General features: G+C 35.0%; 2 protein-coding genes and 1 long non-coding RNA gene across 5 annotated transcripts; 2 read left to right on the forward strand and 1 right to left on the reverse strand.

Annotated features, from left to right (window-relative positions):
- Positions 1-1,054: 1,054 nt before the first annotated feature.
- LOC109067879 (chloride anion exchanger-like) lies at positions 1,055-12,053 on the forward strand. The gene is made up of 21 exons (XM_042741373.1): positions 1,055-1,172; positions 2,206-2,373; positions 3,530-3,669; positions 4,099-4,209; positions 5,081-5,241; positions 5,333-5,497; positions 5,757-5,909; positions 6,170-6,252; positions 6,729-6,876; positions 6,962-7,075; positions 7,684-7,761; positions 7,866-7,961; positions 8,189-8,295; positions 8,506-8,575; positions 8,761-8,853; positions 8,940-9,035; positions 10,640-10,867; positions 10,993-11,047; positions 11,218-11,351; positions 11,483-11,551; positions 11,715-12,053. Exons 2-21 carry the CDS (start codon positions 2,243-2,245, stop codon positions 11,763-11,765), a joined length of 2,283 nt encoding a protein of 760 aa, XP_042597307.1. The 5' UTR covers positions 1,055-1,172; positions 2,206-2,242; the 3' UTR covers positions 11,766-12,053.
- Positions 12,054-14,524: 2,471 nt separating this feature from the next.
- LOC109067878 lies at positions 14,525-15,332 on the forward strand. The gene is made up of 3 exons (XR_006156742.1): positions 14,525-14,665; positions 15,053-15,145; positions 15,221-15,332. It is a non-coding gene; the product is annotated as an uncharacterized LOC109067878 (long non-coding RNA).
- Positions 15,333-17,767: 2,435 nt separating this feature from the next.
- On the reverse strand, positions 17,768-20,941 carry LOC109067671 (E3 ubiquitin-protein ligase Hakai-like). Of its 3 annotated transcripts, none has more exons than XM_042741400.1 (6): positions 20,847-20,941; positions 20,056-20,214; positions 19,832-19,935; positions 19,632-19,715; positions 19,463-19,536; positions 17,768-19,050 (listed from the first exon to the last, which is right to left on the reverse strand). In XM_042741400.1, the coding sequence occupies exons 1-6, from the start codon at positions 20,857-20,859 to the stop codon at positions 18,021-18,023; spliced, it is 1,464 nt and encodes a 487-aa protein (XP_042597334.1). In that variant the 5' UTR covers positions 20,860-20,941; the 3' UTR covers positions 17,768-18,020. The 3 variants fall into 3 exon arrangements, with proteins under 3 accessions (XP_042597334.1, XP_042597325.1, XP_042597339.1); XM_042741391.1 differs by lacking the exon at positions 20,847-20,941 and adding an exon at positions 20,404-20,840; XM_042741405.1 differs by lacking the exon at positions 20,847-20,941 and having other exon boundaries at positions 19,832-19,937; positions 20,056-20,196.
- Positions 20,942-24,187: the final 3,246 nt, after the last annotated feature.

Genomic DNA, 24,187 nt, shown 5'->3' on the forward strand with positions numbered 1-24,187 from the left:
ATATACCAACTATTTCGAGCAAATTAAATGTGTTTATTAATGTAAAACGTACTGATAATCATGCAGGTGGCACTTTATGTTTTACTTGTGAAAACAATAGTTTGCTTTTACTTATAAAACAATAATAGTACTATTATTAATAATAATAATTTCATTATTTTATTAACTTTAACAGTAAAAGCATACATAATTCTTTATAAAACACAATTTAGAAGTAAATTAATATAAAATAATTAAATGCATTGTATTTTAAATTTTAAACAGGTGACTAACTGTTAATTTTATTTATTAACTGATGCATTTACACACACTTTTTATTGATTTACTAATATTTTTTTTTACAATGTACGCTCAAACAACAAACACAGGTTAGGTTACAGGAAGTATGGTTGTACAAATTGTACTTATCAGGTATAAAGTATGTCACTTAGATAAAAGCACCTGCTAAATAACTGCTTACTATAAATATTTTTTTTATTATTATTTTTATTCGCCAAGCAACCAAACAACAACACTAAACAAAAAACAAAACACTACCCTCATTACTTCTGTAAAATTGTAAAAGTTAATGACACAAATTTTTATTGAAACGTGAATTCATAAAGCAACAGGATATGACATGTAAACAATAACAGAACGTCATTCTGTGGATGCAGCACACGCAGTAACTAGGTGAAGAGCTGTTTCACATCAAAACATCAATTACTTTAGAACAACTGAAATGCTGTTTTGACCAATCGTAATCCTGAATGAGAACTAATCAATAAAAAAAGTTCTAATAGTCAACATTTTAATTTAACTCCTTTTTTTCTTTTTTTTTTTTTCTTTTTTGACAATGGAAAAGGAACTAAATCCAAACTGATATGTTTCCATCATTATATCTGAAATATCAAAAGATCTTGTCTTGTGATGTATGACAGGATTAAAGGAAGCAATTGAAAAGCGGTTGGCTTTTGCCAAGTTTTTATCAGAAAGAACAATGGTCATGGATAAGGCGGAGATGTGGCTAGAAATGTAAAGTAGGTATCTTGATAACTGTTAATAATTACAGACAAGATAAGTTTAGCAATTTATAAATTCACAAGGTCTTAAAAGATCTCTGACAGACCACTGCAACGTTTGAAGCAAAACACGGAGAGCAAATTGGAAATATTTGATACCTCACTGAACAGGTAGGATTATCATATCGCAAACATGTAGTCGTTTAAAAGTTTGGGGTTGGTAAGATTGTTTAGTGTTTTTGAAATAAGTGTATTTGGATCAACAAGGCTGCTTATCTGATCAAAAATACAGATAAAACAGTAATATTATGAAATATTAGTGTAATCTAAAAGAACCTTTTCTTTATATATATATATATATATTATATATATATATTTTTTTTTTAAATGTAATTTATTCCTGTGATTCCAACAATTCTTACTGATGAAAACAGTTGTGCAGTTTAATATGTTTTTAGAAACCATGCTACTTTTGTTTTTAGGATTCACTAACAAATACAATGTTTAAAAGAGCAACATTTATTTGAAAAAAAGAATACTTTTGTGACCTAATAAATATCTTTACTGGCACTTTTGATCAATTCAATGTATCCTTGCTGAATTAAAATATTAATTTCTTATTAAAAAAATTGAATTGTGAATTTAAGTCCATTCAATGGATAAAAATCATTCCATAGATAAAAAGGCTGTTTCATAGATAAAAATCATAAATCTGATTTAAAAAGGCAAAAAACTATATATGGAGGCAAACAAGCTAAACGCTCAATTTTACGAACAAAGTTAATGACCAGTACTGTTAAACCTTTAAAGGATGCTGCTATTACAGATTAAAAACAATAAGACTGCCCACCTACTATAGATCATGACAACATAACTGCTGAAAAAAAGCCTAAGAACATTTTCATATACAAGGAGACAAGCATTTTAAATTGTGGAAAATCCCATTGAAACATCAACTGTATCTTAGAGACATCAGGCTAAATGTGCAGGTTGACACACACATACTATCATACACTCATCATGAAAGACATGTGAACACACACTGTGTAGTTGCATGATGCGTTTAAGTAAACACCTCCATCTTACACAACATTTCCATGATTATCAATATCAATACAAAGGCAACAGATCCAGCTTGACAGTTGGCAGAGTTGTAGTAGATGTTCAGAATCAGGAATGAAACTTATTTGGTTACCTCACACAGATCAGAAGGATTTTTGCCCCAGCTCTACCGGTGCACAATGCTCCGACCCTCAACACAGAGGTATTCAGTGACCAGACCGCTCTACTCAGAAGACGCCTTTGAGGATGAACATGCAAAAGTCTATCGGAAACACAAGACATTCCTGCACCATGTTATACAGTACTTCACGTAAGCCTGAACTCTTAACATCTATTAAGCAGTGCAGAGAAATTTGTTATAATTAGAGGCAAGAAATGATTTTATCTATCTATTTTTATTTTAATACTTTATTATTTTTTAAATCTAAATCTCTAATATTAATGTTATTTTTATTATTACTACTATATATATATAATTATATATATATATATATATATATATATATATATATATATATATATATATATATAGTATATGGCTGCAATACACTACCGGTCAAAATTTTGTGATCAGAGTGATTTTTAATCTATTTTTTTACAGGAGTTTCTTATGTTCATCAAGGTTGCATTTATTTGGTAAAAAATATAGGAAAAATGTTATATTGTGAAATATTATTATGATGTAAAATAAGGTTTTTCTATTTTAATATACAATAAAATCTAATTTATTCGTGTGATGCAAAGCTGAATTTTCAGCATCATTACTCCAGTCTTCAGTGTCACATGATCCTTCAGAAATGAATCTAATATGCTGATTTATTATCAGTGCTGGAAACTGTTGGGCTGCTTAACTTTTTTCAGGATTCTTTGATGAATAAAAAATTAAAAAGAAGAGCATTTATTTAAAATAGAAATCTTTTCTAACAATATACACTACAGTTCAAAAGTTTGGGGTCAGTACATTTTTATTCTTTCTTTTTTTGAAAGAAAATAAACTTGTATACAGCAAGGATGTGTTAAACTGTTACACAACTATTGCCAACATTGATAATTAGAATAATAAATCAGCATATTAGAATGATTTCTGAAGGATCATGTGACACTTTATACTGGAGTAATGGCTGATGGAAATTCAGCTTTGCATCACAGAAATAAATTATATTTTAAAGGATATTAAAATAGAAACCATTATTTTATATTATAATAACATTTTGCAAGATTACAGTTTTTTTCTTTTTTTTGATAGGCGTAAAAGGCTTCTTTAAAAAACATTACAAGTCTTACTGATCCCAAACTTTTGACCGGTAGTGTATATACAGAACATTTTACTATATATTATTTGTATAAATAATTTACACTATGACAAAAGCAGATATGGTTTTATCAAGTAACAATACTTTATTTGCTGTGAGAAAAATCTTTTTTTTTTTTTTTTAAACAAACTGAATTTATTATTTATTTGCTAGTTGTACTTCCGAACGTGCAAAGAATACTGCTATTTCTCTGCTGCCTATCATTGGATGGATGAAAACCTACTCATTCAAAGAATGGCTGCTGAATGACATCTTGTCTGGCGTCAGCACTGGATTGGTTGCCGTGCTACAAGGTAAAATCTTATGAGCTCTTACTGAAAGCTACTCAACAGGAACATTCGCAATATAAGCTCAACTCTTGAAATAAGATCCATGATATTAGATGAAATATGAGCATGCAACACTATAGTTTATCTCGATGAACTGAGTTCTGTGACTGATGTGAGTGTCTACGCAGTTTTTTATGAGACAACTGGTATGACGAAATGTGTCAGAATAAGTGAAAAGTGCATTTATCTGTGAACTGTTGGTGAAATGATAAACATGTCATCAGAAGATAGCCCAGAAATGCAGTACATATTGAGCAAAGGAAGCATTTAGGATTAAGAAGTTGACTGACAAATATATATAAAATATATACATTTTTAGCACATATACAGTATGAAGATTATTTAACGATGCTATCAGGGGTTGGTTAGTAATTATTGATATTTTTCCCTCAGGGCTAGCCTTCAGTTTGCTGGCATCCATCCCTACCTGGTATGGACTGTATGCTGCTTTTTTCCCAGTCATCATGTATTTTTTCCTGGGCACCTCACGACACATTTCTGTGGGTGAGTACACTTGTGAACACGTTATGTGAATGAGACAAACAAACAACCTAGCTGTTGCAAAACCCTTCTGAATATAACACTATAATTCCATTAAAGTTTATTGTGGTATTGACTAAATAGTGCCAGGTATGAGTTTAGTAGCCTCTAATTTAGATTTGGCACAGCTGAGCTCAATTAAAATACCTCAGTTCATTTGCAGCCATAAAATCCTCGGCCAGCTATTCTCCACAGCCTCTGCAGAAATTTCAGTGGAGAAAGACTGAAATTTCAATTTAAATATGCTTCAATAGCTTATTAAAACATAAAAAAACAAAAACAAATACCTGACAACAACTGTATAATACATTTTGCTTCATGTGTTCAAATCACACAAGAACTCTCAGGTTAAAAAATACAATAATGAAAACATTATTTAATAATATACAATATTTATTTTACAAATAAATAATATGTATATACAGTATGCATGTGTAAGATAAAATATTTTATCATATACTATTACATAATATTATTATTATTATTACAACAACAGGCCATCCATGATAACATCCTCTGCCAGCTACTAAGTGCAACTTCTTTTGTACAGCAATGGAAAAAAAATTTTTTTATCTTCAAGTATGCTTCAATAACATGTTGAAAAATTCATGTTGAACACAACAACAACATTAGTATCAAATTATGCTTCAAAATAGTAGTAATAATAATAATGTGTAATAATATATTATACATAACATTGTTATTATTATTATTATGCAACAGGCAGACTTTAATCAGACAGACACCAAAAAAAGAAGCAATTATTTCTGCCTTTTTATGATGACATGTAATCTACTGTAAATCTACTCACCATTAATGTTGCTCTTCACACCAGGATCTTTCCCTGTACTGAGTCTCATGGTGGGGGCAGTAGTGACCAGATTGGTGCCCGATGAGGGTCTGCCTGCTAACATTACTGCTTTTGAGGGCCTGACGAAAGAAGAACAGAGAGTCTTAGTGTCTGCCTCCCTCACTTTCCTAGTGGGCTTATTCCAGGTACATCAGCCACCCTTTCATTCTAAAACTTAATGCGACAATGCCAGTTTTCAATCACATCAATGCTTATCTTCATTCTCTTTATTTCCAGCTTGGTATGGGGCTGCTGCAAGTGGGCTTCATTGTCATGTACCTTTCGGATACTCTGATATCAGGATTCACCACTGCAGCTGCTGTTCACATCCTGATTTCGCAGCTCAAGTTTGTACTAGGACTGACTGTGCCAGGTTTCAGTGGACCACTATCCATTATATATGTAGGTCATAAGACACGTTTTGCTTAACATGCCAAACAAAAGCTTGATTATCGCTACACTTTGAAAATCACCAATTTTTTTTCTTAAATGTTATAAAAGTGTATTTTTGTCCATTTGATGGTCCAAAACAATACCGGACTCACCCACAATCCCACAGCATATTTAAAAATTAAGCTATATATAGAAAAGCGTTTGAAGTTTTATTATCATTCGTTTGAATGACTCCTGTAAAACAATCTGTCTTTTGGTTTCTGTGCAGACTCTTGAGAGTGTGTTTACCCAGATCACCTCCACCAATATCCATGATCTGGTGACTTCAATTGTGGTGATGGTGATGGTGTTGGGCGTAAAGGAGATCAACGACAGATTTAAGTCAAAGTTAAAAGTGCCCATCCCCATAGAAATCATTATGGTGAGTTGAGTGAACCCATTTCTGTAACTAGAACCTTCACCTTTTCTGTAACCTGACATTTAGAAAGGTTATACACCTTTATGACATGATAAAGTTTATCAACCGATATTGATTTAGATTTTCATGCCAATCACTATATTTGTTAATATTTGTTTAAGTGTATATCATTTTCTAAGTGCATAAGCCCTTGTCTCATCTTATCTTTTGTGATCAAAGCAAATCTTAAATGTCAAAATCATTAAAAGTACTTTTACCAACAGACCGTAATAGCATGTGGCGTCTCCTATGCATTCAACTTCAGTGAAAATCATGGAGTGGATGTGGTGGGGAAAATTCCAAACACGTAAGCATTGCATTCTTCATAATATGTTAAAACAGTATTTACTAAGCCGCGATTTAAAGAACCAGTTAAATATGTTTTCCTTTGTGTGTTGACAAATTTGACATTCTAAGTTGGGGCGGAACATACTGAATGGCCCCCGTAAAAATAATATATGTTAAAAAATAATACACATTTGTATTAGGCGTTCTCATTCTAGAGTGCATTTGATTGGACAAAAAAAAACAAAAAAAAAACTGAGTCATCAATATTTTTGGTTCATTTTTCAGGGAGACTTTAAATTCTAAATGCATTTACGTGCTAAAAGATATCTTGTCAAATTGTCCATACATAGAAAACAACAACAAAAAATAAAAACTGTATAGGGTTCTTTAAGCATAGCTGTTAAACAGCAACAAATCTACATGCTTTAGAGCACAAAGCTAATTGAAGAGAACTTTAGGTGGCATAAAAAAATAAACACATTTTCATCTGTCCAGGATTGAGTCCCCAATCGCTCCCAGCCTGCAGGTTTTCCAGATGGCAGCAGTGGATGCTTTCCCAATAGCTATTGTGGGATTTGCCGTGGCTTTTGCAGTGGCTAAAGTCTATTCTGTAAAGCATGACTACGTTATAGATGGAAATCAAGTAAGCCCTGAATAATATTCCATTTAAAAAGCAAGAAAGAACAATCTGTAGAAGCACATCTGCAATGACACATATAATCACGCAGGAACTCATTGCCTTTGGGGCAAGCAACATCTTTGGAGGAGCATTCAAGTCTCTGGCAGCCAGCACGGCTCTCTCCAGAAGTGCAGTTCAAGAAAGCACTGGAGGAAAAACACAGGTAAACAGCTCTGTTTGCAAGCTTCCTTATTGGCTGGAACACAAAAATATGATTTTGCATCTGTGCTGTCCCAATTAGAGAATTTGTTTTCCAGCGACAGAGAAATACTGTCCTCTAGTGTTCCAGAAAGAGTTGTAAATAATACAATATAACACAATATACACTTTGTAAATAATACAATTAACACAATGGTGCCATAAATATAACATCATATTCTTGCTCATATTTATGTCAAAATACTTGTTTTTGTCATACACTCCGGTTCAAAGGTTTGGGGTCGTTAATATTTTATAAACTCTTTTATGTTCACCAAGGATGCATTTATTTATTCAAAAATACAGTAAAATAATGAGTAATTTTCAGCTTCTTCAGTGTCACATAATCCTTCAGAAATCACTTTAATATGCTGATCTGGTGCTCAAGAAACATTCCTTATTATTATCGATGTTGAAACAGTTGTGCTGCTTAATATTTTTGCAGAAACCATGATACAATAGAAAGTTGATGTATAGGAATTTCAAACAGAAATGTCAATTGAATGCATCCTTATTAAATAAAAGTATTAATTTATTATATATATATATATATTTTTTAAATGTACTTTTCAGGTAGCTGGTTTACTCTCTGCCATTATCGTGCTGGTGGTAATCTTGGGGATAGGGTTTTTGTTGGAACCTCTACCAAAGGTAAGATTTACATTCAAAGTGTAAATGATTGGCTTTAGTAACAGAAAAAAAGTATTTGTGATGTGAGGTAAATGTTTCAGCCGTGTGGTGTTGTGTGACTGCAGTCAGTGCTGGGCGCAGTGGTGATTGTGAACCTGAAGGGGATGTTGATGCAGGTGGTTACAGTCCCTTACCTGTGGAAGAAAGACCGTCCTGACTGCGTAAGAGTCTTTGACTTCTCTCTCTAAATGCAAAGGAAAAAAAAGTATAATCCAAGTAGACATACTTCAAATTTCAGCTTCTTAAAAATGGGAATTACATTTTTGAATCTGAAGTATTCTATCTGAGGTCACATCTCACATTATTTACCTTAGAATTTAACTGTCCAGTGGTTTGATCACTGATTTCTGTACTCGGTGTAATGTCCCTCTCTGTCATTTTCCTCCAGATTGTTTGGGTGGGGACCTGTTTGGCAGCTATATTCTTGGGGCTGGACATAGGACTTGCTGTTGGTCTTGGACTGGAGCTCCTCACTGTGGTCTTCAGGGCTCAGTTGTAAGTGCTGACAGATCCAATTAACTAGATAGAAAAAATAAATAAATAAATAAAAGGGAGCTAATTTGAATATGGTGTAGATATGAACTGCTTCTTTAAAGATATTGTAACCTAGGCAAATCAAAATCACTATCATATTCTTATTTATAAACTATCCTGTTTGTTTCTTTTCTTTTTTTGATAATAATCAATTTATCTTTTTATATCCACACCACACTCCACAGTCCCCTCTAAAATATCACAGACACATATATACACAGATATCAAAAACTACTTCAATGTAAGTGTACTAACAGACGCATCCTCTTTGTTCATATTCGGCAGCATAATCATTATGTGTTATTTCTATTACCTATTACTTGGTGTGTCAATGCACATGATGGACAGTTTAAAACAGAAGCAGATGGACGAAAGACACCAAAGTTTGCCTTGGTTTCATTTTCTGTCTTTCTGAATTTCCTACAGATCTATGAGCCAGAGGGAGTGAAGATTTTCAGAATCCCATCTCCCATTTTCTTCGCAAATATCGATTTCTTCAGAGACAAACTGAAGGATGCTGTGAGTGCAGTAGTTTCAGTGTGATAGCCCTGACCTCAGATTAACAGCAGACATGATAACCATCTAACTTGTTCACTTTGCGGCAGGTGGGCTTTAATCCTCTGAGAATCCTGAGGAAGAGGAACAAAGCAGTGAAGAAAATGAAGAAACTGTTAAAGAAAGGGGAGCTGACCTTAACATCTGTACGTCTTGAAGTTTTAAAACATGATTACATTTACATTTAGTCATTTAGCAGACACTTTTATCCAAAGCAACTTACAAATGAGGACAATGGAAGCAATCAAAACCAACAAAAGATCAAATAAAAAAAATAACTATAATAAGTCTCAGTTTAGCTTAATGCAGTACACGTAGCAAGGTTTTTTAAATCATACAATAAATAAAAAGAAAAAAGAAAACGAAATAAAGAAATAAAAGAAAATAAAAAGATAGAATAGGAAAAGAATAGAACAAGCTAGTGTTAAAATATATATATATATATAAGAAAACAAGCTGTTAGTACATAAATAGAGTGCAAGTCTGTAAGTATGTTTTTCCTTCTTTATATATAAATATATAACTATATATATATATAATGTTATATATATATATATAAGAAAACAAGCTGTTAGTAAATAAATAGAGTGCAAGTCTGTAAGTATGTTTTTCTTTCTTTTTTTTAAGAATAGAATTAGAATAGAGAGTGCTAGAGGGTCAAATAAAGATGGAAGAAATGTGATTTTAGCCGATTCTTGAAGATGGCTGAGTTATGGTTGATGTGCCTAACTGGATGGTGAAATTGTGATGAAATGATGGGTTTGATGGAAACACAAGCAGTTCTGTCTTGGCAAGGTTGAGTTGAAGGCGATGGTCCTTCATCCAGCAAGAAATGTCTGTTAGACAAGCTGAGATGGGAGCAGCTATCATCGGATCATCAGGATGGAATGAGAGGTAGAGTTTAGTGTAATCAGCATAGCAGTGATATGAAAAGCCATGTTTCTTAATGACTGAACCTAGTGATGGCATGTAGACAGAGAATAGAAGTGGTCCAAGAACAGAGCCCTGAGGCACCCCAGTAGTTAGATGTTGCGACGTGGACACCTCACCTCTCAAAGATACCTTGAAGGACCTATTTGAGAGATTAGACTTGGGATTATTAGGGTTGATAGGAGGATCTGGTGGTTAACTGTGTCAAAATCAGTGTACAGATCCAGAAAGATAAGTAATGAAGATTTGGAAACTGCTCTTGCCAGTCTTAGGGCTTCAACAACTGAGAGCAAGGCAGTCTCGGCTGAATGTCCAGTTCTGAAACCAGACTGGTTGCTGTCGAGGTGGTTGTTCTATGTGAGAAAGGCAGAGACTTGGTTGAAAACAGCTCGTTCAAGTGTTTTTGCAATGAAAGGAAGAAGGGAAACCGGTCTGTAGTTCTCTAAAATAGATGGGTTAAGGGTGGGTTTCTTAAGTAGTGGGGTTATACGAGCCTGTCTAAATGCTGAGGGAAAAACACCAGTGTGAAGGGATGTGTTAATGATGTGAGTGAGTGCAGGTACAACTGCAGGAGAAATGGCTTGAAGGAGATGAGATGGAATTGGATAACAATATGATACATTGATAACATGATATCGATATCGACATGATAAGATGATAACATGATAACAATAAACTCAAGGACTTCCAAACAAATGTTATGCAATGTAGCTGTATTGCATCCAGTGCTTTGATACCTACATCTTAAGATACCTAAATGACATCTAAATCTTATCATTTAGATATATATCAAAAGTTACTTTGATTTCTTTCGATACAGAATGGACTACAGGCCACATGCTCAATGCCCATTGAAGAGTCAGAGGATGAAAGCAACATGGAGGATCTAGACAAGCCCACAGACTATTCAGATCTTCCAATCCAGGTGAACTGGAATGCAGAACTTCCTGCCAACATCCAAGTTCCTCCTGTGAACATCCACAGTTTGGTCCTGGACTTCTCTGTGGTCTCATTCCTGGATATATCTGCACTCAAGGGTCTTAAAGCGGTATGGCAGCTGTGTTCATTCTGAAAACAAAGTGTAAATTTAATAATTTTGCTAATCAAAGCATAAAATTCTAGTTTGATTATCTGAAAACATCTCTAATGAATCACAAACACTTGTGTTTACAGGCCATAAAAGAATTTATACGCATCAATGTTGACGTTTACATAGTAGGCTGTGACCGTAAGTACTTTTTTCCTTTCAGATTGCAGGTTAAAGGGTATTTGTAATGTATTTTACAATGTTTTCCCCTTATCTACAAAGCCACAGCTATATTATAATATAACTTAACTGTATGTACATGTAATAATAAAACTGTGCAGTAACTCTCACCTTTGACATGTCGTTTCCAGCGTATATCATAGAGAAGCTGAGGAACTGTAAATTTTTTGATGATGAAATCAAGACGTCTATCTTTTTTTTGACCATCCATGATGCAATGCTTTTCATTAATGAGTCTCATCCACCGAAAACTGTGAGTGAGAAGGTGATGAAAACATTTGGAGATTGCACAAGCTTAATTTGTTCATTCAAAGATTAATTTGTTGCATTTATCTAAAATGCATTATTATAAATGCTTTGTTAAAATATGTGTCTGATTTGAACTTACGCAAACAGGTCTCAGGAAGTTTCCAATATCAGCATGTTAATGGCAGCAGCACGTCTAGTTGTTTGGCAATCCAAGCAGTAAGTGACCCAACAAGCACCTGGGATTAAACCAGTCTAAATATTAAATAATAATGAAATAGTAAATATTAAAAGCTATCATTTAAAGCAAGAGGTCATCATAATTTCTATTGAAGAGATGTATGAACTTCTCAGTTGGGTTAATCTGCTTTAATTTCTGCAGGACATGAAAATGGAAGTCGAAACAGACACCAAACCAGAGACAAGGTTTTGAAGTGAACCAGCTTGAAACCTCCACTATACTGAACTTTAAAATATGTGTATATAAAAAATTACTTGATTTAACACATAGCAGTTTTTATTCTGCATGCTGTGCTGCATGCAGAATGAATTAGCTTGAGAATATGTCAATGTGTCATGTACTAATTTAATGGATTTGTGGTGAACAAACACTCTTATCTGTTCACTATCAGTGCCTTTTGTATATTTACATTTTTATGTTTGAATAGTATTTTTATGTGTACTATTTTTATTCTAAAATAAAAATGTTTTCTAAAATAAACCCTGATTTGAGACAAAACTTATTTTCAAGAATACAAATAAAGACACGTGCAGATCTAATTATTTTACTTTTACAGGAGTAACAAGCATTATAAATCTAATTCCTAGCTGTAAATGATTAACTATCTGTACCAGAAAGCAAGTTATGGTTGAGGAAGTGAAGAGGGAAAGATAAAATAATCTTTACCTTAAAATATTATGAAAAAAAAATAATTTTATAGCTACTAAAGGTGACTTCCTCAAATATGAAAATAGCGAAGTCACACTGTAAGAGCAGAAACTTTTTTTTAATTGATTACTATTATTATTTTAGATTTATTTTACATTAAAGACAAGACTATTTAAATCTGTCCATTAAGTTCAATCTCATTATTATACTATTAGTAAGTAATAAGGAGGAAAACAGCACTCTTTCCTGGGAAAGGGCCATAAGGACCTGAATTGTATTGCATACTGCATAGAAAAGGAAAAAGAAACATGTAAAACATAGATTACCTAACAAGATTTAAGAAGGAATATCCTTTCTGGTACTGGAACAACATCATACTTCCTGATCAGATTTTAGTTTTAAGTTTATGGTTTAGAGCTTGGCTTAGGTTGAACAACAACATAGCCTAATCTCTCTGATTTCAAGTGTTTGTTAGGATTATGTTTATAGAACTATAATTGTGTGATTGGAATGTGGTTCCTGGACAAACACAGGATATTGATGCAGGAACAAGTTCTATTTGGTAAAATTTTCATTCCATTTCCCAAAATGGAAGCTGTTTGAAATATATGACATACTGCGTAAAAAAAGGAGAGAGAAAAAAAAATATATATATATATTATTGCACTATATATGTAGTGCACTTGTTGACTTTGTAACTGAGCCAACACTTGATATAGAAGTATTTAATCAATCTGGATACGAGTAATCACACATTCTAGCAAAAGGAAAAACAGTAACAGGAAATGTACATGGACCTTTGGACTTACAACGGTTAAATACATAAATTGGTCATAAAAATTCAATTAAATCACAACAATACACACTCTGCAAAAACAAATCACAACAATGGCACGTTTTAATGCCTGCACTTAGTACATAGGCTAATGGAAACATTCACAGCACAAAATGGAAAAAGTATGTGAATAAGCAAATAAGCTGTTAAAAAATGGTGTGAAGAGACTAACCTGCTACTAACCTAGAGACCAAACAATGAGACGGGATTGAAAGTGTAGGTTAGAATCACTCCATTCTAATAATAATTATAATAATAATAATTCACAAAATTTTAAACTGTGATGTTCATTAGTCTAAATGGAGAAGTTAATCACTGACTTGTATGCAGTAATTCATAACAAATTCATGTAGTTTACATACTTTTTCCTGCAGATCTATTTTTGGTTTCCTTCTCTAGAATGCATGTAAATAAGGAAGAATGACTCAAAAAAAAAAAAAAAAAAAAAAAAAAAAAAAAAACAATGTGCTAAAATCAGCACGAGAGGATCAACAGGAACCGCAAAACTCTACGGCACCATCTAAAAGACTATTTCACATAAGAATTCAATAATACATTCATAACAGCAGGACCTTTAAATTGAACACGGTATCTTATCATAAGCACGTTTGAAGTTGTGATGTTACTGAGATCATGTGTGGATCCAACATGAAGCTTTAGCGAATTGTGTTCATCTCGTTTGCACTGTAGTTGTGATACAAATCGTGCAAAGAATGCAGCTCTTTTCCTTCTTCCAATCATTGGATAGATGAAGAACTACAAAATCAAACAATGGCTGCTGGGTGACATTGTTTCAGGCATCAGCACTGGGCTAGTGGCAGTGCTACAAGGTATCACATATAACATCCATAGTGTTTGGCTAAAATCATTTTTGGAAGACTTTGTCAATTCTGTAAAACAGAAAGATGTCATAAAAATGTGTAATTGCACCACCTCACTGGATTATTTTGTATAAGGACTTGCATTCTCTTTGCTGGCATCTTTACCTCCGGGATATGGACTGTACACTGCATTCTTCCCTGCAATAATCTACTTCTACTTGGACACCTACACACACATATCATAAACCACAAAAAAAATATTCATTTAAACGTAAAATAAAACTTATAAGTGGAGTATTCAATTTAAATATAAAATTCATTATAAGTGAAGGTTTGTACATAAGTGAATGACATTGCACTTTCTAACTGGACTGTGTTTTAGGGGCCTTTCCTATTCTGAGTCTAATGGTGGGCGCTGTTGTCACCCGACTGGTGCCTGATGAGGGGCCGCCAGCTAACATCACTACATTTGAAGGATTGGGCATGGAACAACAGAGAGTTCTAGTTGCTTCCTCGGTTACTTTTGTCATGGGAGCATTTCAGGTACATTCTTGAAAACACATTCTCATTTTACATTTATTTATTCACATTTATTATTATGTATCATATTCATACAATAATCATCTCATAAAGTTCAGCTGACACATTCAGAATATTGCAGTGTTGATTTTTTACTGACCTTAAATATGATAATATGATAATATTTTGTACACTGCAGCGCACGCTGTTCCCTCCTGGCCAATATCACAGGAACTGACATCTACAGAGATCGCAAAGACTACAGATCTGTGAGTGCTGATCTCATTTTTCCTTCCTCTAGAACAGTGGTTTTCAACCAGGGGGGCTTCAGCAATTTTTCAAGAAGCCCAAAGGGTAACAAAGGGTAACCCCCTCCCCTCAATAACTACTGTTTTTACTGAAGGACATTCAGAATCAGAACCTTGAATCTTCTGGAATCACAAAATAATTAATGTTTGAAAACAAGCACCACTGTCATAATTACAGAAGAAACACCACAGCAAATAATACCAGAGCCAGTATCGGGGGCCTTTGAATATTATGTTTGGCAATGTGGTGCCTTTGAGTCAAAAGTGTTGAACACCACCGCTTTAGATTTTTCTCTCTAGTACAAGTACAAAAAAATCTTGTTTTAATGTGATTTTGTTCTATTTTAGATTTACGAACCTGATGGGGTTAAAATATTCAAAATTCCCTCACCCATCTTCTTTGCTAATACTGATTTTTTCAAAGACAAACTGGTGCAAGCAGTAAGTTTCTTTTTATTTTAAAGATATGTATAGAAAGAAAGATCTGGACAATTTTTTATTTTTTATTTTTTCTAGGTGGGTTTTAGTCCCCTAAAAGTGTTGAAGAAAAGGAACAAAGCTCTGCGAAAGATCAGAAAAATGCTGCTTAATGGGGAACTGGAGGTTTCATATGTAAGTCCTGAAAAAACTAACAAACAAACATTTGAACACACTAAAAACAAAAAATTTGATTACAATAAACACAATAAATTAACTACTAATAATACATTATTAACGACAATATCCTACCTCCTATTAATTACACAATCCCAAAATATTATTATTAAAAATAATTAACTTTTTACTAATTTTTAAAACATTTCAAAAATTTTAATAATTTTAAAAACCTTTTACAATTTTTTTATTATTAATTTATTATTTTTTCTTTTACATTAATTATTTTACTTATTTTATAGTGGTGACTTCAACCACTTTGGTGACTTTACTATTATTCTAAAGCATAAAAAAGTATAAAATAACAATAATAGTAAACTAATAGAATGAAAGAATGAGTATGCATAAGCCCAAAAGTCAGAAAAAAATAACACCACAAAGAATAGGAACACACCAGCTAACAGCACTTGCATCCCTCTACAGTCAGAGGATGACAACAGCGTGGAGGGTCTGGACCTGCCCACTGATTTCTCTGGCCTTCCAGTCCAGGTGAACTGAACACAGTTAACTGCCAACATCTCTGTCCCTCCTGTGAACATCCACAGTTTGGTCCTGGACTTCTCTGCGGTCTCATTTCTCGATATCTCTGCTCTCAAGGGTCTTAAAGCGGTAAATAACTTTCTATAAGATACAGCATATACTGTATATTTCCACTGGATTTGTTTTTTTAGGGTCTAGCCTAATTATACTTTTGTTTTTTCTTAGACCCTGAAAGACCCTAAAAGAATCAATACTAATCAAGCATCAAAACAACATAGTTTCATGTGATGGTAAAACAATCTCCTATAGATTTTCCTTATTACAGGTCATTTTATTTCAAAACCTCTACATTAGAACAACTCTGGTCTCGTTACAGTGTACATCATGGAGAAACTTCATCAATGTTCATTTTTTGATGACGAGATTAAGACGTCCATCTTTTACCCCACACTACATGATGCCATGTTGCACATTCTGGAAATGCATCCAGATCGTGGAGAACTAGAAAAGGTACATTTTGATTCAAATATTGTGATAATATTTTATATTTCACTTACAACGACCATCAGGTTCTAAGAAGTCCATGCTGATCTCTATCTGTGTTGTGATGTTTGCAGGATATAAGCATAAACTGCGAAGTCATTCAGAGAGGCAGTATAACTGTGTGAGGAACAGAAGATTGTGAGCTAAAAGCCCTGCTGAAATAAACATTCTTTCAGTCTGGCCACTCACTGTTTTGAGGAGAATGCACTATTTTAGTTTACAGCAACATATATTCATTATTACCATGTTTACTGGTGATTTAGTGGCAGTAAGTGAATTCATTGTGTTTGTAGTTTAGTGACAGAGGCACAAACTGTCATAAGAGGCAAGGAGAAGCATTACAAATATAATTGAATGAGACATCACTAATGAATGAAAACAATTCCTACCTTACAAACGAGGTCCTACTTCACCGCAGTTACTAACTCGATGGTCATGTAGTGCCGCACGTGTTCCTACTCAGAGAGCAAAGTCTACCTGTACAGGTGATTTCCAGTTCTTTATTCTCCAGTCCTGTAAGTGTTTCCTCCTTGATGTGTGGAGACGAGGAAAATAATGTAAAAATGCGGAAACTGTAACGTATCATTTAGTTTTTAAAGCGGACAACACGCTCTTCAGGACTGCGGATGGATTTCTGAAGTCGCTATTTAACCGACCAATCAAAACCTTGACGCGATACAAGAGTAACTAGTTTCAGTGTTTTAATTTACTTTGAATGATTGCTCGTTTCCAAAACTGTATGCCACAGTGCTTATGTTACTTACTACATCTGTAGATTTATGTTGGATTAGAAATTTTCTGTAAAGTTTTTCAGAAATCCATAACCAGTTTTCTCTCTGTGGAGAGACCAACTTGTCAATATTATATTTATGTATGTATTAATGTATGTTACTTACTGTACTATGTATTTTATGTATTTTGAAACAACAAAACATTCCAAACATGTAAATACACTATTGATTTTTAAAATGAATGCATCTGTAAAACAAATTTTATTTGAATAAAAGAACTAAATATTACCTGCCATATATATATATATATATATATATATATATATATATATATATATATATATATATATATAAAACATATGGAATTTGAGCTGGCAAATATATAGAGTATTATGAGACACATGAAGGTTTCACAAAAATCGCAAACAGATCCAATTAAGACTGGAAAAAGAATACATTTTAGACATAATTACCAATTATACATTAAAAAAGGATATGATATACATGATGTTATGTGTGTGTTAGTGTAAATAACATTATTTCCATTAGTCTTCAAACTTTCAGAACCCCTAAAACTTTTTTTTTTTTGTCAGATATTAATAAAGTAAACTTTAAGACACTAGATTAGATACTAGATAAAGAACACAAAAACACATTTAATTTGTACATTTAATTTTGATTACATTCAAGAAACACCACATTCAACAAAAGCCCCTAAAATGCAGCATGGATGGGCTGAATTATTAAAAGGCAAATGTTTGAATATCTGACGAAAAGAAGATTTAATACACCATTCAGTACTAATCTTTATTATACAGTTAAATGTTTCAGACTGTACAATATCCATTCGAATCCCTGCCAGGTTTACATACTAAATCACTTTATTTATCAACAACAAAACCACGTTATTACTGGTAATACGGTCTGTAGCGGCCCTGATCGGGGTGATGTGGCCCTGGCATCTGCCCCTGTGGAGGGGGACCCTGCATTCGAGGAGGGGGACCCCTGGGTGCCGGCCACATTCCGGGACTCAAGCCCCCAGGCTGGTTGAATGGTGGGCTGAGTGTGCTCTTGTCCTCGGGAAACTGGGGGTTGTAATGGTGGGGAGGCGGAGCACTGACAGGGGGACCTCCGTGCTGAGGGGGCGGCCCTGGAGGAGGATGGTTCATAAAGGGGGGCATCTGACCAATGAGGTGTCCAGGAGGCGGGGTGATGGGAGGGGGAACAGATGACAGTGGCGGAGGGGCCTGGTTGAAAACCATGTGAGGTGTGTTTGAGCCCTGTCCTGGGTGTGGCATAGGGTGACTGATTGGGGGAGGGGGCGGCGGGGGGCCGTAGTGCTGCTGAGGAGGCGCCATCATGTGATGTGGATGGGTCACAACGGGCTGACCTGGATAGTCTCCTGGGTGATGGTGAGGGGGCGGAGCATTGCCGGGCTGGGGGAGGGGGTCACGGGATGGTCCGGAGCTTGCGGAATCGTCGTGGATGGGAACGGTGATGAGGTTGCTGTGCTTCCGCGTGGTGACGGTCGAGATGCGGAAGGTCTCCTGAGGGAGAGAGCGGGATGGTCCCATATCTCCAGGCGGTTGGCCTTGCGGAGGTCGGAGATCATCATGGGAGGCAGAGGGAGGCTGACTGTAGGTGTCGTGTCCTGGATGAGCCAGAGGAGGAGGGATGAGCACATGGGGCTTTGGCAGGTGAGGCGGGGGTACGCGGAAGCGGTCGGACACCTCCGAGGTGGGAGGAAGGTAGACAGGGTCAGAGCGGCTGCTGGAGTTCTTGCCGGACCGCATGTGCCGGTGGTTGATGTGAGCCTGCAGGTCTCTCTGGGACAAATAGGTGCGTTTGCAACCCTGAACGATACTACACATGTAGAGAGAGCCACGCTGGCACTGTTCAATCCGCTGGACCGGGTCTGTACAGCTGTACATGTTTAGACTGGGAACAGAGAGGACATATGTAAAAACAACATCAATAAAACAATGGGGTGGACAATATATTAAATATTTAATTTAAAAAGAATTCTGTGTGTAATTTGGCCATTACGAGTTGACTTGTTTCACAACCCCTTTTGTCTTGTGAATAGTTTTTCTAAAATGGTGCTGACAATGATAAGATCAAAATCACGGAATCAATTCGTAAAATTGATTCAGCATTTTTACTGCAGCATGACTCAAAAATGTTCACCAAAGCCCCAAATGGAATTTTCGTTTAGAATTTTTGTAAAAAATTTTAAACGGTAGTGTGTATCAACCAGCCATATATCTGCATCAAGATATGAATTATTCTCTATTATAGTATAGAAAGATTGTACAAGTCTGTATTCGTAGTGACAAAAACTGCTTCTTACCCTGGACACATCTTATCACCCTTCCTTTCATGATGTAACGCACACTCATAGCAGAAAACATGCTTACATGGGATCTGCAAAGAAATGAATTAATGAAGACATGGCAGTATTAATTCATGTCACCAGAAAGCTGTCGTATGCATTCATTATACACATCAACTGTTCTCACCATACGGCCGTATGTCTTAATTGGCAGTCCACATTTGTCACAGAAATGAACAGGTGTTTCATCCTTTTCACCAATCAAATTAAGCTAGCAAAAAAAAAAAGAGAGAGAGAGAGAGAGAGAGAGAGACAAAGAATGTTCACAACTCTTTAAACAAGCATCTGAGAGGTGGGTAAATTACTCTTAAACAATGAAGCCTTTACCTTGTAATCCCAGTACAGCTGCTGTGGGAACCGACGCTGGCTCGCAAACGCGTCTCCAGCTTTCACGCCACAATCAAATCGGTCCTCCTGCTTGATGTTAAACCCTCTAGCAGAAACACAGGTCAGAGAAAAGCCCCATTTGCAGTCCATCATAATATCTAATAACATGCTTGTGAAAAATGCAATATACAAACTATTTGAAATGAAAAATATAGACACAATACCTTCCTCTCCAGAATGGGCTTTGGACGGTAACCGTCCCGCTGGTCTTTGGGGTCGTGGGGCAGGTTTATTCCTGGCCTGTTTGGGAAGAAGTTTGATTGGGATCCTCCTCCTGACATCAGGACCACCTAAAGGTCCATCCGTACCTTGCATATCATTGTCTGCAAGGAAAAAGGGACAAATTAAAAGTTTATTTTTGCCTTCATTAGGTATTAATATAGAAACGTTTTGATTTTAACCTATCAACAGACTGACACATCTGAGCTATATATATATATATTTATATATATATATATTATATATATATATATATATATATATATATATTGATTCGTGGGCATTATACTTACATAATCGATTAAACATTGTGCTTAAATAAGACTTGATATTGATGTGAGCTTTATACTGATACTACTATGAACGACCGAAGCAGAAAAACAACATGAAAACAGGCAAAATACAGCGCACACAGAATCAACTTAGGTTACATTTAACAACCCCGAGGAATGCAGGCTTTAACATAATGTTTTTGTTTGCATTGCACTGGAGATTTTCTTTAGAAATTGATTAAATGGGATCAAATGCACTCAGGAAGATGAACGCCACATTGACATAGAGGCCATAACCGATGGTGATGAAGGAAAAGCTCTTAAACTGGGCTCATTCATGAGGTAGCTCGATCATCTATATGCAAACATGTGTAAAAACCCAGCGAAGATATGTTGGGGTCACAAGCAACACGTTTTAGGGGAAAATAAACCTGCGAATGAAAACTATAAATTTCCCTCCTTACCACTGTGGTCCATAACGGTGTGAAGCCGCTGCTCAACTGCACTTCCTGTTTGTACATTTCAAAACAAAAGTCTCGAATTGTTTTCATAACAAAAGTCGTCAAGCTCATAAAAGTAAGCGAATAAATACCCTGCAAAAAAACAAAAACAAAAAAAAAAAACACACACCAAAAAAACACACCTTATTTTAGGTTCAGAATTGAAATCATACAGAAATGCATAGTGTGCCTGCGTCTGAATTTCTTCAGAAAGCAATTTAGAATTGTGAATCATTTTAATGGATGCACCGGAGCAGACAATGAAGGAAAACCACTCAAGTGTGAAGCATGTATGTCCGATACGGTTTAAATATCATTTGTATTTAATTCATATACTTTTTTTTAAGATAAGATAGATTTGATGTCTTAATTTTTATTCTAAAAACGTGAAAATGAGTAGGCCTAGTATGTGTGTCAAGACCATTTAGTGGTTTCTTTAAATGTAGAAAGAGAGAGAGAGAAAACAAGAATAAATTAATTGTATTTATCAGCAGAACAGCCAGGTGGCGTTGTATACATTAAGGTGAATGAATGAGACAAAAGTACAACACCGGCTATTACTGAGCACGCATCTCAGTGCTTACCAGAGATAGAAACATTGTGAAAGGCATTGTGTTTTTGATTTGTAAGAAAGGTCCAGATCCTCTATGTCTGATTTTTGGCCCAGCATTCTGAATTAAGACATGAGCTCATGCGTCATGCATTTAGATCTGTGTTTAATGAATGAATGTAGTGAGATCAGACCCTTCAGTGTCCTCTATTGGAAAGAAATGAGAGTGACACCAGGCGCTTCCTGAGTGTAAGCTGCAGGCGTGGCTGCAGGTGATCACTGTACTGAGACACATCACAGGAAGAGACCGAGATTAAAGGACGCTGCTGTGAGTCTGAGAAAATATTTATTCGTTTCTGTAGTATTATTATTACTAATCTGCTTTATATTAAAATGATATATTGAAATGTTGCAGGGCGGCGTCCATTTTAATCTACAAACAAGGTAAGATCTTGCTTTTGTTGTCCATTATGCACCTGTCTTTTGTTATCAAGCCAAATGGGAACATGTTGACCACTGACGGTAAATAAGTGTTAGTGTTAGAAACATACAAATATTTATACAAATCTAGTACTTTGTAGTTGTATAAAGATGGCCTTATATTTAAATGAAAAACATTTTGATGTGAAAGTTCAGATTAAGTGAAAAAGAGAGTTTTTAAAAATGTAAAAGTCACAAATTAGGATTATTTCAAATTATTTTTGATGTTTTCCTAGTCTCAGGATGATGACTGAAGTCTCCAGAAATTTCTGCGTCAGTTTATTTTGACATAATTGTCAGTATTATCACACACACACACACAAAATGTTATTCACACTCCGTTTCAGGTTTTATGTCGATAAACAATGTAATTGTTCAAAGAAAAAATGTTTTCGGCATTGAGCAGTTTGGCTGATTTGAATGCGCATTTGCATCAAACCTGATGTTTTCAACAGTCACATGACGGAGAATGAAAACACCCGTTTGCTTTCTCTAACCAGACCCTCATAAATGATGAATGTGTTGATTATTTATACTATAAATAATCAAAATGTATTTTAATCACATGCTCTATCATAACATCAACGAGCACTGAGTCAGCTCTTATGGTGCTTTGTGAACTGTGCATGTCTGCGTCCTTCCATTTTTTATCACCACAGAAGACCAGAGTCCTCTAGCATTGCAGGAAGTTGTGTTTATGGCTACAGGTGTTTTTCGAAACTTGCAATGATGTCATGTTCTATGGCGGCGGCAGACAAAGACACACCCAGTGTCCTCAGGTCACACAGGCTGTGTGTTTACAGAGCTGACAGTAGTTCGTTGAAAGCAATAGCTTCAGGATCAGGTCACGTGAGACCACAAAGGGCAGGACGCAATAACAAAGTCCTCTTCCTCCACACAAACAAAATAAAGAACCGCAGCAGAGAAAGGAAATAGAAAATGGAATTTAGGCAAATGCAGGGCTAAATGTGACGGTTGAATTAGTTTCATAAACATGATGGCACACCTTTCAGAACACGATGGTGGAAGAAACGAAACAGCGGAGAAACGCCACATCCCTCCAGGCTGGACCTGCTGAGGTAGACCACAACACTCGCTATACCATCGATACGAGGTAATCATTTGTTCAGAAGTATTATATTGTAATATACAATACAGTATTTGACACAAGTCTTCTTTGGTCTGAATATCAGAGGTTCCCAGCTTATTGGACGACAGCTGGCTCAGATAGGGGACCAAATGGACTACAAATGGCGTGAACAACGGCGGGCCCTGAATTTAGGGATTTATCCTTATGCCCGAACCAGGAGAGCGTTCGCTGGGTGAGTTGAGAGCATTTACCCCCGCATGAACAAATGCTTTAGGATGTTTCAAGTGAGGATATTGAATAATATGTAAGGGTTAGGTGTGGTTTAATTTCTATTCTTGTTTATAATAATGAAACTGTTTTAAGTAGGATCTTCGGCAATGTTTGGGGGTCCAAAATTATGCCAATGTTGAGGACATCCTGGCTGGTTTCACAGCTTCAAAATGGCTGTCAGGAGGCCAAGAAGTGGGCAGCCTGGGTAAGGACAATATTTATTTGGGGTCTGTAAATACGTAACAATCTTGGGTAAGCCAAGGCTGCATTTATTTGACCGAAAATACATTCAAAATGGTAATATTTTGAAATATTATTATCATTTAAAATAACTTCAACTTCAAGTAATCATCAACACTGAAAACAGTTATGCGGCTTAATATTTTTGTGGAAATTATTATTATTATAATTTTTTTATCAGAATTCTTTGATGAATAGAAAGTTCAAAAGAACAGTGTTTCTTTGAAATAGAATATTATTTTAATAATTTAATTTAATAATTTTTTAATAATTTTAAAGAATTTTTAATTTCTTTTTTAAGAAGTTTTAAGAATTTTTAAAGAATAATTGTACCCACAAAGTACAATTTCTAGCCACATACATACTGTAGAGCCATGAATAACTATAAAATATATGTTTACTACAGAAATTTTGTTGATTGCTTAGGATTTTGTTCATTTCAATGAATTTCTTTAGGCTTAAAAAATTTACAACAAAACAATTCTTGATATTTTCAGGTCCGTTTGACAGTGGCAACCCTGGTATTGAAGTGAAACTGTTGTATAAACTAATTTAACTTCTATTTTTTTGTGATCTTTTCTCAGATATCCAACTGTCACGTTTCTGACTGCTCTCGCAGGACCACATACATATTAGCATCTGCTTTACTTCTGGTCACTGTGTCTATCTTCCTCA

Source organism: Cyprinus carpio, chromosome A4, assembly GCF_018340385.1.
Source record: "Cyprinus carpio isolate SPL01 chromosome A4, ASM1834038v1, whole genome shotgun sequence".
NCBI classification, from domain to species: domain Eukaryota; kingdom Metazoa; phylum Chordata; class Actinopteri; order Cypriniformes; family Cyprinidae; genus Cyprinus; species Cyprinus carpio.